The sequence below is a fragment of the Daucus carota genome, chromosome 3, assembly GCF_001625215.2.
Source record: "Daucus carota subsp. sativus chromosome 3, DH1 v3.0, whole genome shotgun sequence".
Classification (NCBI taxonomy): Eukaryota; Viridiplantae; Streptophyta; class Magnoliopsida; order Apiales; family Apiaceae; genus Daucus; species Daucus carota.
Window position 1 is genome coordinate 36,478,559 of NC_030383.2, and position 14,630 is coordinate 36,493,188.

At 28.2% G+C, this 14,630-nt stretch overlaps 2 protein-coding genes across 2 annotated transcripts; one reads left to right on the forward strand and one right to left on the reverse strand.

Moving 5' to 3' along the window:
• Positions 1 to 2,382: 2,382 nt before the first annotated feature.
• Positions 2,383 to 9,933, reverse strand: LOC135151519 (glycine-rich RNA-binding protein 2-like). Its single transcript, XM_064090004.1, has 4 exons — positions 9,888 to 9,933; positions 9,583 to 9,781; positions 2,793 to 2,853; positions 2,383 to 2,595 (listed from the first exon to the last, which is right to left on the reverse strand). The coding sequence occupies exons 1-4, from the start codon at positions 9,931 to 9,933 to the stop codon at positions 2,383 to 2,385; spliced, it is 519 nt and encodes a 172-aa protein (XP_063946074.1).
• Positions 9,934 to 11,510: 1,577 nt separating this feature from the next.
• LOC108212412 (protein FAR1-RELATED SEQUENCE 1-like) lies at positions 11,511 to 14,280 on the forward strand. The gene is made up of 5 exons (XM_017384138.2): positions 11,511 to 11,535; positions 11,840 to 11,988; positions 12,064 to 12,627; positions 13,223 to 13,780; positions 13,951 to 14,280. The coding sequence occupies exons 1-5, from the start codon at positions 11,511 to 11,513 to the stop codon at positions 14,278 to 14,280; spliced, it is 1,626 nt and encodes a 541-aa protein (XP_017239627.2).
• Positions 14,281 to 14,630: the final 350 nt, after the last annotated feature.

The following is a 14,630-nucleotide window of genomic DNA, read 5'->3' on the forward strand; positions in this document are numbered from 1 at the left end:
TTAGTAAAATGATCAACCACCTCCTAAAAAGAAGTTTACCCCATACACAACGTAGTTTTGGATTTTATTAAGAATTCTTTAAAATATCTTTGAATTCAATATGTTTTCAAGAGATTATTTTAGAAAATCTTTGAGTAAAACAATTTCTTAGTTACTTGATGTGAGTTGGTTCTTTCAAATTTAATTGACAAAATTTAACTTTTTTATAAATTACAAGGGTATACATTTAAGTTTTATTTCAAGTTACATATATATTGTTAACAAATTCATTGTACAAGTAAAATAAAAAAACACTTAATGGAATTTCATCATATTTTTAAATGTATAAAATCACTCAATGGATTTTGATTTTTTAAATGTATAAAATCTAATTAGATTCCTTTAAATATTTATATTCATATTAATAAAATATAACTAGATTCCGCTAAGTATTTTTATGCCGATTCTTGAAGAATATTATATTTTAAAATGAATTATAAATAGTTAATCTCAAAATTGATTTGAAGTATAAAATTAAGATTCCTTAAAATATTCATATATATTGGTTTAATATTATAGATTCCACAAAGTGTTGTTTAAAATCAAATTATTTAAAAATCAAATTAGTAAAGTGTGTAATATAAATATAACCAAATCAATCAAACATTAATACCATCTATAAATAGATTCTCACTATCTTAATTAATCAATCAATCATTTAATCATTTAATGTATATTCAATTTGAATTTCAAATTTTGAAGATTCATCTTGAAAAGATTTAAAAACTACTATTTCACATTTTACATTTAACATATAATATTTATAATAAAATATCTTAGAGAATCTTGTATATATATTCTAGAGAATCTTCTATATATATATTAATAAAATATTTTAAAGAAACTTCTATGTATATCAATAATATTAAGATTCTATTAAGTGTTTAACCTGTAATTTTTAACATTTGAAGAATTCTTGAAGTGTTCTTTTAAATATTATTATAATTTTTAAATTAGAATACTTTAATATTAACTAGTTTGAAATTCTTCAAAAAAAATATTAATTTAAAAATATTTGAAGAGTCAAAAGAATATAGTAGGGTGTATAATTTATACAAGGAAAATTAAATATTCTAAAAGAATCTTGCACGATACAAGTATTTATTACTAAAAATAATAAAATATTTTAGAATAACTTCTATATATATTAACGATATTAAGATTGTATTAAGTGTTTCACCTATAACTTTTAACATTTGAAGGATTCTTGAAGTGTTCTTTTGAATATTGTCATAATTTTTAAATTAGAATTCTTTAATATTAATTAGTTTTAAATTTTTCAAAATAATATTAATTTAAAAATATTTGAAGAGTCAAAAGAATATTATAGGGTGAATAATTTATACAAGGAAACCTAAATATTCTAAAAGAATCTTGCACGATACAAATATATATATTACTAGAAATAATAAAATATTTTAGAGAATCTTCAATATATATTAATAATATTAAGATTCTATTAAGTGTTTCACCTATAATTTTTAACATTTGAATGTTTCTTGAAGTGTTCTTTTTAATATTATTATACGTTTTAAATTAGGATTCTATAATATTAATTAGTTTAAAATTCTTCAAAATATTATTAATTTAAAAATATTTGAAGAGTCAATTAAATATTATAGGGTGAATAATTTATAAAAAAAATTAATATTCTAAAAGAATCTTGCACGATACAAATATTTATTACTAGAAATAATAAAATATTTTAGAGAATCTTCTATATGTATAAATAATAATAAAATGTTTTAGAGAATTTTCTATTTTTAATAATAAAAATTAAATATACAGATATTGTATATTAAAATTAATAGATGAGTTAAAATAATATTATACGGTGAATAATTTATACAAGAAAAATAACATGATTTTAAAAGAATCTTATTAATTAGTAAAAATAATGGAATTTCGTAAATAATCAATATACTCATTAGAATCTTCTTATCATACAAATTTTCAAATTTTGAAATCGAGTCTTTAAGAAGATTGTAATATTAAGAAGATATTTGTAGTAGTAATTCACATTAATTACTTGAAAAATTGAATTTTGGAAATACCATAAATGAAAGATATTTAAATATCACATGCAGATTCTACCACAGATTTCCTTGTATTGGGGTATATTGTGATTGAAATTAAAAAAGGAAGATTGTACCATCTATGTATTTATATGGAGTTTTCTCGATTTCTTGGATAGTTGGGTTTTCTCTGGAATCTCAATATATATATATATATATATATATATATATATATATATATATATATATATATATAGAGAGAGAGAGAGAGTTTTACTCCAATAGAAACCTCCTTATCCTAGAAACTAAAAACCAAGCTGAAATATCACTAAATCCTAAAGCAAATATCACTAAATTTATAAACAACCCCATCTCCACCTCCATCTTCACCAAACTCACCTCCAACTTCAGATTCTTCACCAACCCCACCTCTACTGCCACCACCTTCGTCGTCGACTCCTTCATAACCACTACCACCTCTATGCCACCCGCCTCCTCCATAACCACCACCTTCATCTCCACCTCCACCTCCATTATTTCTCTAACAACACAACCTTCACCTCCATCTTCACCAGCCTCTTCTTAATCGTTGTTTCAACCTCCTTCAGCCCCGTTCATACTTTTTTTTTTCCACCTCGACTCAACTTCAAACGCGGAGCCGCCACTATTCCGGCAACACTCCAACCACCTACTTCAAGCTGCCCAAACCTCCGGTACAATCGTCTTTCCTCAATCTACACCTTCACCTCCACCATCTCCACCACTATCACCACCATCTGAATCGAAAACGTGAACAGATCTGGAGATTATAAGCTGGAACATATCTGGAGATTAAATTTTCACTAATTCCTGCAACACAGATCACAAAATCCTAAAGATAATATCACTAAATTGTATTGAGAATATCACTAACTTATATTGGTTTCTAGTTTTTATTTTAAAATTGGTTTCTATTTGATCATGAGCCTATATATATATATATATATATATATATATATATATAGAGGGTATCACTCCATAGCATACCCTCTTATATGGAGTTACGTAGCACACCATTATAAATACATACATAATATATATTCTATTATATTTTTTATGAAATATAATTGCAAATTTTGATTATTAAACCGGAAACAAAGTTATACAATTTTTTTATTCCAAAGATCATCTAAAATTATGCAATATCTCAACATGATTCTATAACAGAATAATAATCATCCATAATTATTCTGTTGTAGAATCAGTTTCGAAAATATACCTTTTTAATCAAATTTTAAGCGTTAAATTACTTAAAATAGATTTATTTTATAGTATTCAATATTAGAATCACGTTTTATATGTATTCTATAACAAAATTTTTAATAAAATTGATTATTTATAGTGTCGCACTATGTCACTCCATATAAGGAGTCCCTCTTTGGAATGTTGGCATATATATATATATATATATATATATATATATATATATATATATATATATATATATATATATATATATATATATATATATATATATGTATGTGTGTGTGTGTGTGTGTATGTATATGTATATATATATATATATATATATATATATATATATATATATATATTACTAGTGAGCTTATATGTACTACTTATGGTACATTTATTTTAATATATTTATAATTTAATGTCAGTATTTTGCAATTTAGAGGATAAATATTAGTAATATATATTTATATTATAATTTTTTATCAAAACGAGAATGATTAATTTACCGACAAAAGTATGAAATTTTTAGTTTATGTTATTATTGTTCTCATAAAAAAAAGCTTAGAATGATTGATGAATATTTTAGTACTTGTGTGTCTAACCAAAGTTCTCGCTTTGGTTAGACATTTAATTTTTTTATTGTTATCTCATATTTTTTCATAACTTTTTGTTAATTAAGATGTTATGTGTTTGTCAAGATTTATATGTTATAATTGGATTTATTTTTCCTCGTACTATATATACTTTTTCTACTCAATTAATTTATCATTCTTATGTTTCTGTTTACTTGTTTTGATTTTCTGAATCATGGAAAGGGACTTTATGGGTTTTCCTAATCAGACTTTAAAGTCTTATTATCTAAACGTCTGGAGATATTTACGCATCTTTCGGTTAGATGATAAACTTTATTGGATGAAAGGAATCCTTGTTACAGTTATTGTATCTATGATACAACTCATCTACGAGTATGTAGATCCGGACAAAAAAAAATGAGATTTGAACATATAAAGCAACAATTGCACATCCATAAGATAGTACTCAGTAGAGAACATTTCTTTTGAGTCCATTCCTGCTGTGTATTCTGTATGTTCATTATTTTTATCAAATAAATAACATTTATCATTAATTTATAATAAAGGACATTATAGTCATTAGTAATATATTATATCGGAAGTAAAGTACAACCAAACAATATGAAGAAAGTGAAATAATCCGGAATTATAATATCCAACATGTCAACCAAACAACTTTTTACTCTTCCCTGTAATTTAGTAAAGATAGAAAGTTAAAGTCACTATAGGAAATTACTTCCGTTATTATACTAAACAAGCACTTAGTCATGCATATCAATGTACTTAAAAAATAGGTTTACATTAAGACAAGTATATAGCACTATGGTAAGTGGATAAGTGAAGAGGTAATTTCTAAAAGGACGGAAAGGAAGTTATGAATAGTCTCGGTAAATAGATGATGTATCAGAGAAACATAATTAAATGGCATACAATCTCTTAGAGTCCTAATTAAAAACTATATACATATATCCAACTGAATTACATTTATATTCACTGGCAGGGTGTTTAATAGCGAGGGTATCGAGGTGAAAGAACTGAAGGTATGGCTAGGATTTTAGGTAACTTGATGTTTTGAGGCTTGGTGTTTGCTAGTGTCCACTCATATATTTTTTTATATTTCTTTTAGCTAATTTTTTTCATTCATCTGATCTGGTATGTGTCTGGTACTCCTTACAATAATTAATTTTTTATAAGACATGTGTGTTCTGTATCCAGGTAATTTTATGTTATATATCAATTGTTGATCTAGTTTTTGATAGGTGAATTCTTTTTGTAAGTTACATGATCATTCTTTATTAATAGTAATTTTTAATATTTAAGACATGTTCTTATTTTTTAAAATTTTATTATATAAATTGTTGGCATGTTATATAAGCTATTTGTATGTGTCATATTCTTTATTGAATTTTCAATTAACAATGCCATATATATATATATATATATATATATATATATATATATATATATATATATATATATAGAGGAAAGTTCTATGGAGACCGCATTTTTATCGGAGACCTCGGAGACCACGTATATTCTGCAATCAAAACACTGTAAAATACATTATTTTGTAAAATATGTTCTACAAATATCATGTATTCATTAAAATTGTTGAAGATCATCAATGTTTAATAAGTAGATAATGCATGTTTTGCAAGTTGAACAAATGTTCTGCAAATTAAACATATTTCATAGAACAAAATATTTTGTAATGTTCTACATGTAAAACTTATATGATATTCAAGATTTTAAATGTAATAATGATTTCGGAGAACATGATTTGTAAAATTATACGTTTTGCAATATTTTTATGAAATATTTTACTTGCAGAACATATGTGGTCTCCAAGTCTCCAGAAAAAATGTGGTCTCCATTGAACTTAACTCATATATATATATATATATATATATATATATATATATATATATAAAAGTAAGGTTCGAGGGAGAACCTCAATATCATCAATATCAAGAGAACCGAGAGATCTTTTTAGAGCCGTTGATTTTTCGGATAATATTTATACATTGTCTTTTATTAATTCAATCAGCATATTTTGAAAAGTCTACTTACCGAGGGCATTTTGGAACACAAGAAAAGTGTTATTATTTCCAAATCTTTTAAATATGGAATCTTGCATTTTTTTATCTCTCAATCAAATAATACCATTAATAGATTATTACAGAATCTGGAATCCAAATCTTGTATTTTTAACATATTTTCTATTTTTGGTATTTCTCACACCTCAATCTATCCATAAAAACGTAAATTAATACACATATTATTTTTGTTTATATGAGAATAGTTGTATTCTAAAGTAGATCTTTAAGATTTTTAAATTATTTTAAATTAAATTCCACATTATTTAAAAATATATATAAAACATGCGTATAATATATATGATCAACTAACGAAATACTTAATAAAAAATTTAGTAGAATCTTAAAGTATTTATTATAAACTTAATCATATAATTAAAAAAATTATATTAAATTTTATATTGTTAATAGAACCCTTATTACAATATTAATAAAATTATTAAAAAATGTGTAACACACATAAATTACATTAAAATCTTTCATTAAATAGAAATTTTAATGCATCAATTCGTAGAATCTTCATTATCATACCACTAAATCATTTTAGAATAGTAGAATCTTCATTATCATTTATATTTCAAAAATATATTTAGAAATTAAAATATAAAATATATATTTAATATTAGAATATTAGAATTATTACTGAAACACGTAATAAAATCTTAATACTATCAATGTGACTCTTAGTAGAGTATCAATAAAAAATTTACTAGAATCTTAATTTACTAGAATCTAATACACAGTACAAATATATTATAAATTTTGATTATTAATACAGAAAGTTTAATACATCAGTAAGTATAATCTTCATTAATGTATCACTAAATAATTTTAAATTAAATTAAATTTTATTTGAAAAGATCATGTAACAAAACTATAAAATATATAACCAAACAATGAAACATCTAATAAATTTTTTAGTAGAATCTTAATGTACTTATTAAAATACACTTAATCACATAATTTAAAAAATTATATTAATTCCTTTATTACTAATTAAACCCTTATTATAATTTTAATATTATTATTAAAAATATCTAATTCACAAGAATAATTTATTAAAGCTCTCACTAGATGTTCCAATGTGTTTCATCAGATAAATAAAATGTTTAAATTAAAAATGATCCAAAGTGTTTAAATGTGTTTTACTAATATTAATTAATTATTTTCTAATAAAAATATTTTATTAAAATTCCCTTAAGTCTTTTATTATTAAAAATTAAGTATTTTTTATTATCATTCGATCTAAAGTTTAATGCAATAATTAGTAGAATCTTAATTAAGGTTTTACCGAAATCTTAAACAGAATATATAATAAAATCATATTATATATATGAACGACTTACGAAGAACATTATAAGGTTGTGTTCACTTCATGGAATGGAATGAGGGGAGAATGGAATGAAATTTGTATTATAAATTGTGAGTGACTAGTGAAATTGTTTATAATTTTCATTCGTTCAATCATTTCATTCTAACTATTTTAACTAAAAATCCAACTCACATGTTTTGAAAGGAATGTTGATTCCATTTGTTCATCATCTTTTCCTATCATCTTCTTCATGAAAACCTCATACTTTCTCCAATCTCCATAAAACTTGTTCATATAGTTTCATTCCATTCTCCCCTCATTCGATTCCATGAAGTGAACACAACCTAATGTTGTGTTTGGTTGGTGTGAATGAAAATGGAGGGAATGGAATGAGATTTGTACAATAATTTAGTTAAATGTTTAATAATTTCATTCCCTTAACCATTCCATTCCTATCACCCTTAACTAGAGCTCAAACCCTCCATTTTATGAAGGAATGCTCCATTCCTTTATCATACCTATTTTTAACCCAAAATCTTATCACACAAAATTTGCACTCACTCATTTTTTTCAAAATCCTCCCTCCTCCACTCTATAATTTTGTTTTATTTATACTCATTCCATTCCATTCACCCCAACCAAACACAACATAAGTGTTTTTTATAAAATCTTAATGTTAGTAGGGAATCATATAATAAAAATTAATTTAAAATAAATATATTTAATATTAAAATAATATAATACTAATAATATTTGTGAAACACTTAATAGAATCTTAATAGAAATTAAAATAGAATAAATATAACTAATATTATAATGATATAAATCTTATATTATTTGTAAAACATTTAATATATACTTAATATAATTAATGTGAAATTTAGTAGAATATCAATAAATTTTTAATAGAATCTTAATGTATTTGTTAAATAAACATAAACACATTAAAAAACTTATAATAAATTTTATATTGTTGGCAAAATCCTTAAAACAATTTTAATAAATTATTAAAAATCTCTAATACATAATAAAAATATATTAAAAATCTTGGTCGTCATTCTATACAAAGCTTAATACATAAATCTTAATAGAACTTTTAATAGAATCTTAATATATTGAATATGTTTCAAAATGTTTAATTTTGTTTCATTAATATAACTTAATTATTTTATAACAAAGAATATTTTATTAAAATTCACTTATGATTTTACTAAAAGAAATTAAGCGTTTTTTGTTTATCATTATATCGATATTGAATGCATCAATTAGTAGAATCTTAAATAATGTATCACTAAAATCATATTTATGAAATTAAATTCTGGTTTATATACCTAACAAAAAAAATTCTAGTTTATATAGATGATCGACTAACAAAACACTTGATAATATTTTATTATAAAATATTGATATAGTAAGGGAATCATATTATAGAAATTAATATACGATAAATATATTATTTATATTAAATTGGTAGAAAGTTGATGTTATTAGTGAAAAATTTAATAGTATCTTAATATTAATAGAATCTTAATATTTTTTAATAATTTTTTGCTACACATTAGAGAATTTTATAAATCTTATTAAGATTATAATAAAGGTTCTACCAACAATATAAAATTTAATATAATCAATTATATTAAATTATTATATTAAGATTCAATTGAAAGTTCTGTTAGATGTTTCAGATAGATTTTACAGCACCGAGCATGCGACAATTATTTACTCCATCTTGTTCAACCAATTTATTTCACTCCTATCATATCCTTTGGGATTTGAAATAATCAGTTCTCAGTTAAGATGTCACCAAGGTTTATAAAACCATTCAGTCATATCTTCTTGAAATTCATCAAGACACATTGGTAAGAAGAAGTAGAACATCATCAAGACACATTGGTAAGAAGAAGTAGAACATCGGTGTTTTGTCCAAGATTCTTTTCATTCCTTACCGGCAAGAAAAAGAAGGCCAGAGGAGATGTTGGTTAGCAAACGAGTCATAAAGAGCATGAACAAGAGACACCTCTAACCGAAAACTAGTTACATTTGTATATATCTTGATTTAGAATCTCCAGAATAACATAAAAATTTTAAACTGAGATATGGTGTTCTAATCCTTTGTATTAGAACATCGGTGAAAAAACAGAATAATGGTGTTCTAGTCCACGATTCTTTTTATTTTCTTCCTCAAGAAGAGGACCTTGCCGGCAAGCAGGAGAAGACTAGAGGAGATTCTGATTTAGCAAACCAGCAAAAAACATGAACAACACTCTTCCACGGACTACACTTATCATCCACACCACCACCCACCACTTTCTTACCTGATCGGTCGTTTTTTTCCATCTGATTTTCTGATAACGAAACCACAAACTCTTCCATATTCTTTATAGAACTCATACACAGAATCCAAATCCTTGAAACTCTGATTTAGAAATGGTTTCTTCGAAGGATCACACCGCGAAATAAAATCAGCTATTGTTTTTAATTGATCGTCCATAGTTTCATCGTTGTCCTCCAGTACTATATTAAACACAACCAAAAAAGAAAAGATAGAATAGTAGTTCTGAATACAGATGTTCTTGGTGTGAAGGATACAAAAATTCATAAAAAAACTGATGCAAATTACCTTTGACGTGATCATCAAAAGCGTTGTCCACATCTTCACTCTGCATCGTGTATATATTTTGATGTGAAAAAGAAGATGAAGGAGTGGTGATTTTACGTTGATTTGCTTACTGTAATACACAACTGTAGAATTTTAAAAAAAAATTAAGACAACAAGAAATCTCATTAAAAAAGGTAATAAATTATCATTGATTTCTTGTATTTTTGATAGTACAGAAATACCCCCAACCCAATTAGATTTGATTGATTTTGTAAAGATATTATTTCAGAATACAATTATATTAAGATTCTTAATCAACGGCAGATGTTGGAGTTCTCTCGGTTCTCTTGATAGTATGAGTTCTCTCAGGATCTTACTCCTATATATATATATATATATATATATATATATAGGCAATTGCTCAAATACAAACCACTAAAATAAAAAACTAAAATACAAACCTAGAGAAACTATACCTAAATGACATCACCCACCCCCTATATGTCATCACCCACCCCCTATATGTCATCACCCACCTAGGGCCCACCCTCACCCCCACTCAATCCATCCTGGGCCCGCTAGGGCTTCGCCAAGACTCCGCACAGGCCCTAGACAGGCTCCAAACATTCTTAAGAGCCAAAACTTGGCCCCACCAAGGTCCCACTAGGCCCCGTCCCAACCCTACTAGGCCCCACTTAGACCCCGTCTAGGCCCATCTCGGGGTCCATCCCCGGTCCCAAATACCTTACCATTCTACTTAATCGCATTGGTTTGTATTTAGTTTGTATTTTAGTAGTTTGTATTGGAGTAGGACCCTATATATATATATATATATATATATATATATATATATATATATATATATATATATGAGTTAAGTTCAATGGAGACCACATTTTTTCTGGAGACCTGGAGACCACATATGTTCTGCAAGTAAAATATTTCATAAAAACATTGCAAAACTTATAGTTTTACAAATCATGTTCTACGAAATCATTATTTCATTTAAAATCTTGAATATCATAAAAGTTTTACATGTGGAACATTACAAAATGTTTTGTTTTATAAAATATGTTTAGTTTGCTGAACATTTGTTCAACTTGCAGAACATACATTATCTACTTATTAAACATAGATGATCTTCAACAGTTTTAATGAATACATGATATTTGTAGAACATATTTTACAAAATCATGTATTTTATAGTGTTTTGATTGCAGAACATACGTGGTCTTCGAGGTCTCCGATGAAATAGCGGTCTCCATAGAACTTTCCTCATATATATATATATATATATATATATAAAAGAAAGTTATATGGAGTCCTATAATTTTTGGAGTCCTTGGAGTCCCAATCTGGGCCTTCCATCTTGTGTTTCATCCAATGGTTGTTATATTTTCTGGATTAATCTTTTATTTCTCAATTTTTTATTTTTTTTGAAAACCACATGTGCGTTTTTGAACAGATGTTGCGTGCGTAGGTTATCAGGAAGTTGCAACTGCCGCAGAGTGTTTCTAGGAGATGTACTAGAAGAAGTGTCATGCACCTACGAAACATTTTTCTTTTTCATTTTCTGAGTTTTTGTTCTTTTATACTCGGGAGGCAATAGGTTTAATACTGTGATCAATCTGTGTAAAGTGTATAATGTCTAATAACAAGGCCGAAGCAAGTAAGTATTTGTAGGATTTTTACTGCATCTTGTGTTCATTTGAAGTCCTGTACTGCATCGTCTTTTGTGCACAACATATATATGCAGGACGTTTTTATGGGTAATGTATTTGTCTTCTGGCGTATCATCTATACAAAGTAATGGTGGGTTTTTCGTCCTGCACATGTTCTTGGCTGTCATTCATTGTGTTCTGCACATGTGATTATGTGCTGCGTTATAATGTTGATTTCGCATTTTAAGTTTTGCTCATGTGCTTCAATGCTGCTGTTGTAAGGTGTAATGAAATCTTTTTTTTCATGGATAGGTGCTCAAGGTGTCTCCCATATCGAGAGTTCAGATTCAGAACATTTATACAGAGATTCCGATTCTGAAACTTCTGAAAGTGATGAGGATGTTGAAGAGGAGATCAATATAGATGTTGAACGTGAATATCCTAAAGTGTCTGCTGCAAAAGTTTTCATCTCGCCTAGTGGTGCTAAAATATATACTCCATCTTGTGACGAAATTTATAAACCTTGAACGAACCAGCATTTTCCAACTCTAGAAGATGCATTTCTTTTTTATCGGGAATATGGGAGGCAAGGTGGGTTTGATGTTCGTAAGTCTGGTCAAAAATCTGACAGAAGGGGTAATGTCGTTTCCAAAGTCATGCAGTGTAATTGTGGTGGCAATCCTACTCCGGGCAAACTAAAGTCTAAAGATGATATGGTTGTCGAGAGTTCGCAAGATAGGAGAACAACGTCTCGTAGATGCTTATGTGAAGCTCGCATTGTGCTTAAAGCCGCAGGGCAACGGGGTTTTGTTGTCATGAGTTTTGTGGAGGAGCATAACCATCATCTAGCAGTCGGGGCTGAAAGTATGTTTTTGCGATGTAATCGTAACGTCTCTAAAAGTCATCTAAATTTTATTATGGATTGCTCTCGTGGAAAGATCGACGCAACAAGAGCTTATAATTTAGCCAAAGAGATGGTTGGCTCTTACGAGAATGTTGGTGCTACTTGCTCAGATTTCAAAAATTTTGCACGTGATGTTAATCTTGGAATTGGTGAGCACAATGCTTGTATGATAAGACAAGTTCAAAACGAGAATGAAGTCAGAAGATAATAAGGCTTTGTTTGACTACAAGATGGATCGTGGGTGACATCTTACTGGCCTTTTTTGGACGGATGCAATAGGGCAAGCTAATTATGAGATTTTTGGTGACATTGTGTCCTTTGATCCTACGTTCCACACTAACAAGTAAGTACTTGTTCACATCTTTCATTAAATATGTCCTGCAGTTTATATGCTTATTGCAAAACTAAAGGAATTGTATATTTTTTTGTATGCAAGATATAATATGGTTTTCGTCCCTTCACCGGGGTTGATAATCATTGGAAGAACGTAACTTTTGGGGCATCTTTGATTGCAAAAGAGGATTACAAGAATTTTAAATGGTTGATTAATACCTTTAAACATGCAATGGGCCGTGCACCAACATGTGTGATAACAGATCAATGTCCTGCAATAAAAAAGGCAATTCAAGTTAATTGGACTGAAACAAAACACAGATTATGCATGTGGCATATCATGAATAAACTACCAGCTCAGGTTTGATTTTCCAGTACAATTAATTCATATTTTCTAGTTAAGCCATCCGAAATATTGCTTCAAATGCTTACAATTGGTAAACTCATTTTTCATACAGATTGGTCCGAAACGTGCTACTGATAAAGTTTTTATGGGCAAATTGAAGTCAGTGATTTATTCAGAAAATTCTTCACCTATACAATTTGAGGAAGGATGGGCCGCGGTTATATCAGAATATGAATTGCAGGACAACAAATGGCTGGCTGACATGTTTAGGAAGCGTATAAGTTGGATACCTGCATACTTTTACGACATTGAAATGGCTGGATTGTTAAGGACCACTTCCAGGTCTGAAAGTTCTTATTCATTTTTCCAGCATTTTCATGAGCGTGGTGACACCCTTGTTGAGTTTTTTTCAAGTTTTGAAAGTGCTATGGACAAACAAAGGCTTCGTACAATAGAAGATGACAGAAATTCCGGCAAAACACCAAGGATGGAAACTCCATTACATATTGAAAAATATGCTGCCCAAGTTTATACCTTGGCTCTCTACTACCGTGTGAGGGAAGAAATTAGAAATGCTTGTTTTCATACTACCATGCCTGAAATGTCCCGAACCGATGAGATGCGGTACTTTACATGCAAAGATGACTTGGCCAAAGGTCAACTATTTAAGGTGCCTATACTTTTAACCAAAGTCCATACATTAAGTTTCGCCCAATATGCAACTTTAATTCTATTATTTGTCAGGTATCTGTGTGCCAAAACAACCATGACGTCGACTGTAGTTGTAAATATTACAACCGGTATGGCTATTTGTGTTGTCATGCCTTTGCTGCATTACAGCATTGCGGCATTCAGTCAATCCCGCGCAAGTATGTTAAAGCTAGATGGACAAAAGATGCATTAAAAAATCACTCTTCACTTGGCTCAATTGAAACTCCACCAAATTGTGACAAGGCCGAGCGGATTAAACACAAACGTACTAGAGCATGTTTTGAATTTCAACACTGTTTGGATATGGCTGGTGAAGACGAGGACAAGATAGATATGGTTAGGTCCAATTTGCGAGATTTGGATTCCACATTTCAGAAAGGATTGGAAGATGCCGACGTGCAGAGTCAGGCAAATCGGGTTGATGCTTTTATTGGCCCCATCCCAGTCAAAGAGGAATGAGTTAAAAATCCAAACCGTAGCAGAAATAAAGGTTGTGGCACACGCTTGAAAAGTAGTCGGGAGATTTTAGTTCAAGCTAAGGGTCAACGCACATGCAACATCTGTAACAAAACCGAAGGACACAATGCACGCACGTGCCCCACTCTAAAGAAATAGAGTCATGACAATTTGGTGTTTTACATTTAGTATGTAGTCATATTCTGTTCGTGTAAGATGTCTTTTGTGGCTTCATCTGACAATTCTCTGTTATTAATTTATATTGTGTTATGTGGCTTGGAAAAACCACGGATTATCAAGTGATGTTTGGTTTTGAGATTTAGTTGTAATAGTGGTACTTTTGTTCTGGTTTA

Bases quoted from the DNA above. Each gene is read 5' to 3' on its own strand.
- LOC108212412 (XM_017384138.2), top strand. From the start codon at position 11,511: ATGTCTAATAACAAGGCCGAAGCAA. The intron at 11,989-12,063 runs GTTTTCATCTCG...TGAACGAACCAG, and splicing joins CTAAAGTGTCTGCTGCAAAA to CATTTTCCAACTCTAGAAGA. The intron at 13,781-13,950 runs GTGCCTATACTT...GCTGCATTACAG, and splicing joins CCAAAGGTCAACTATTTAAG to CATTGCGGCATTCAGTCAAT.
- LOC135151519 (XM_064090004.1), bottom strand. From the start codon at position 9,933: ATGCAGAGTGAAGATGTGGACAACGCTTTTGATGATCACGTCAAAG. The intron at 9,782-9,887 runs GTAATTTGCATC...TGTTTAATATAG, and splicing joins TTTTGATGATCACGTCAAAG to TACTGGAGGACAACGATGAA. The intron at 2,596-2,792 runs GTAGATTGAGGA...TTGTGTTGTTAG, and splicing joins GAGATGGTGGAGGTGAAGGT to AGAAATAATGGAGGTGGAGG.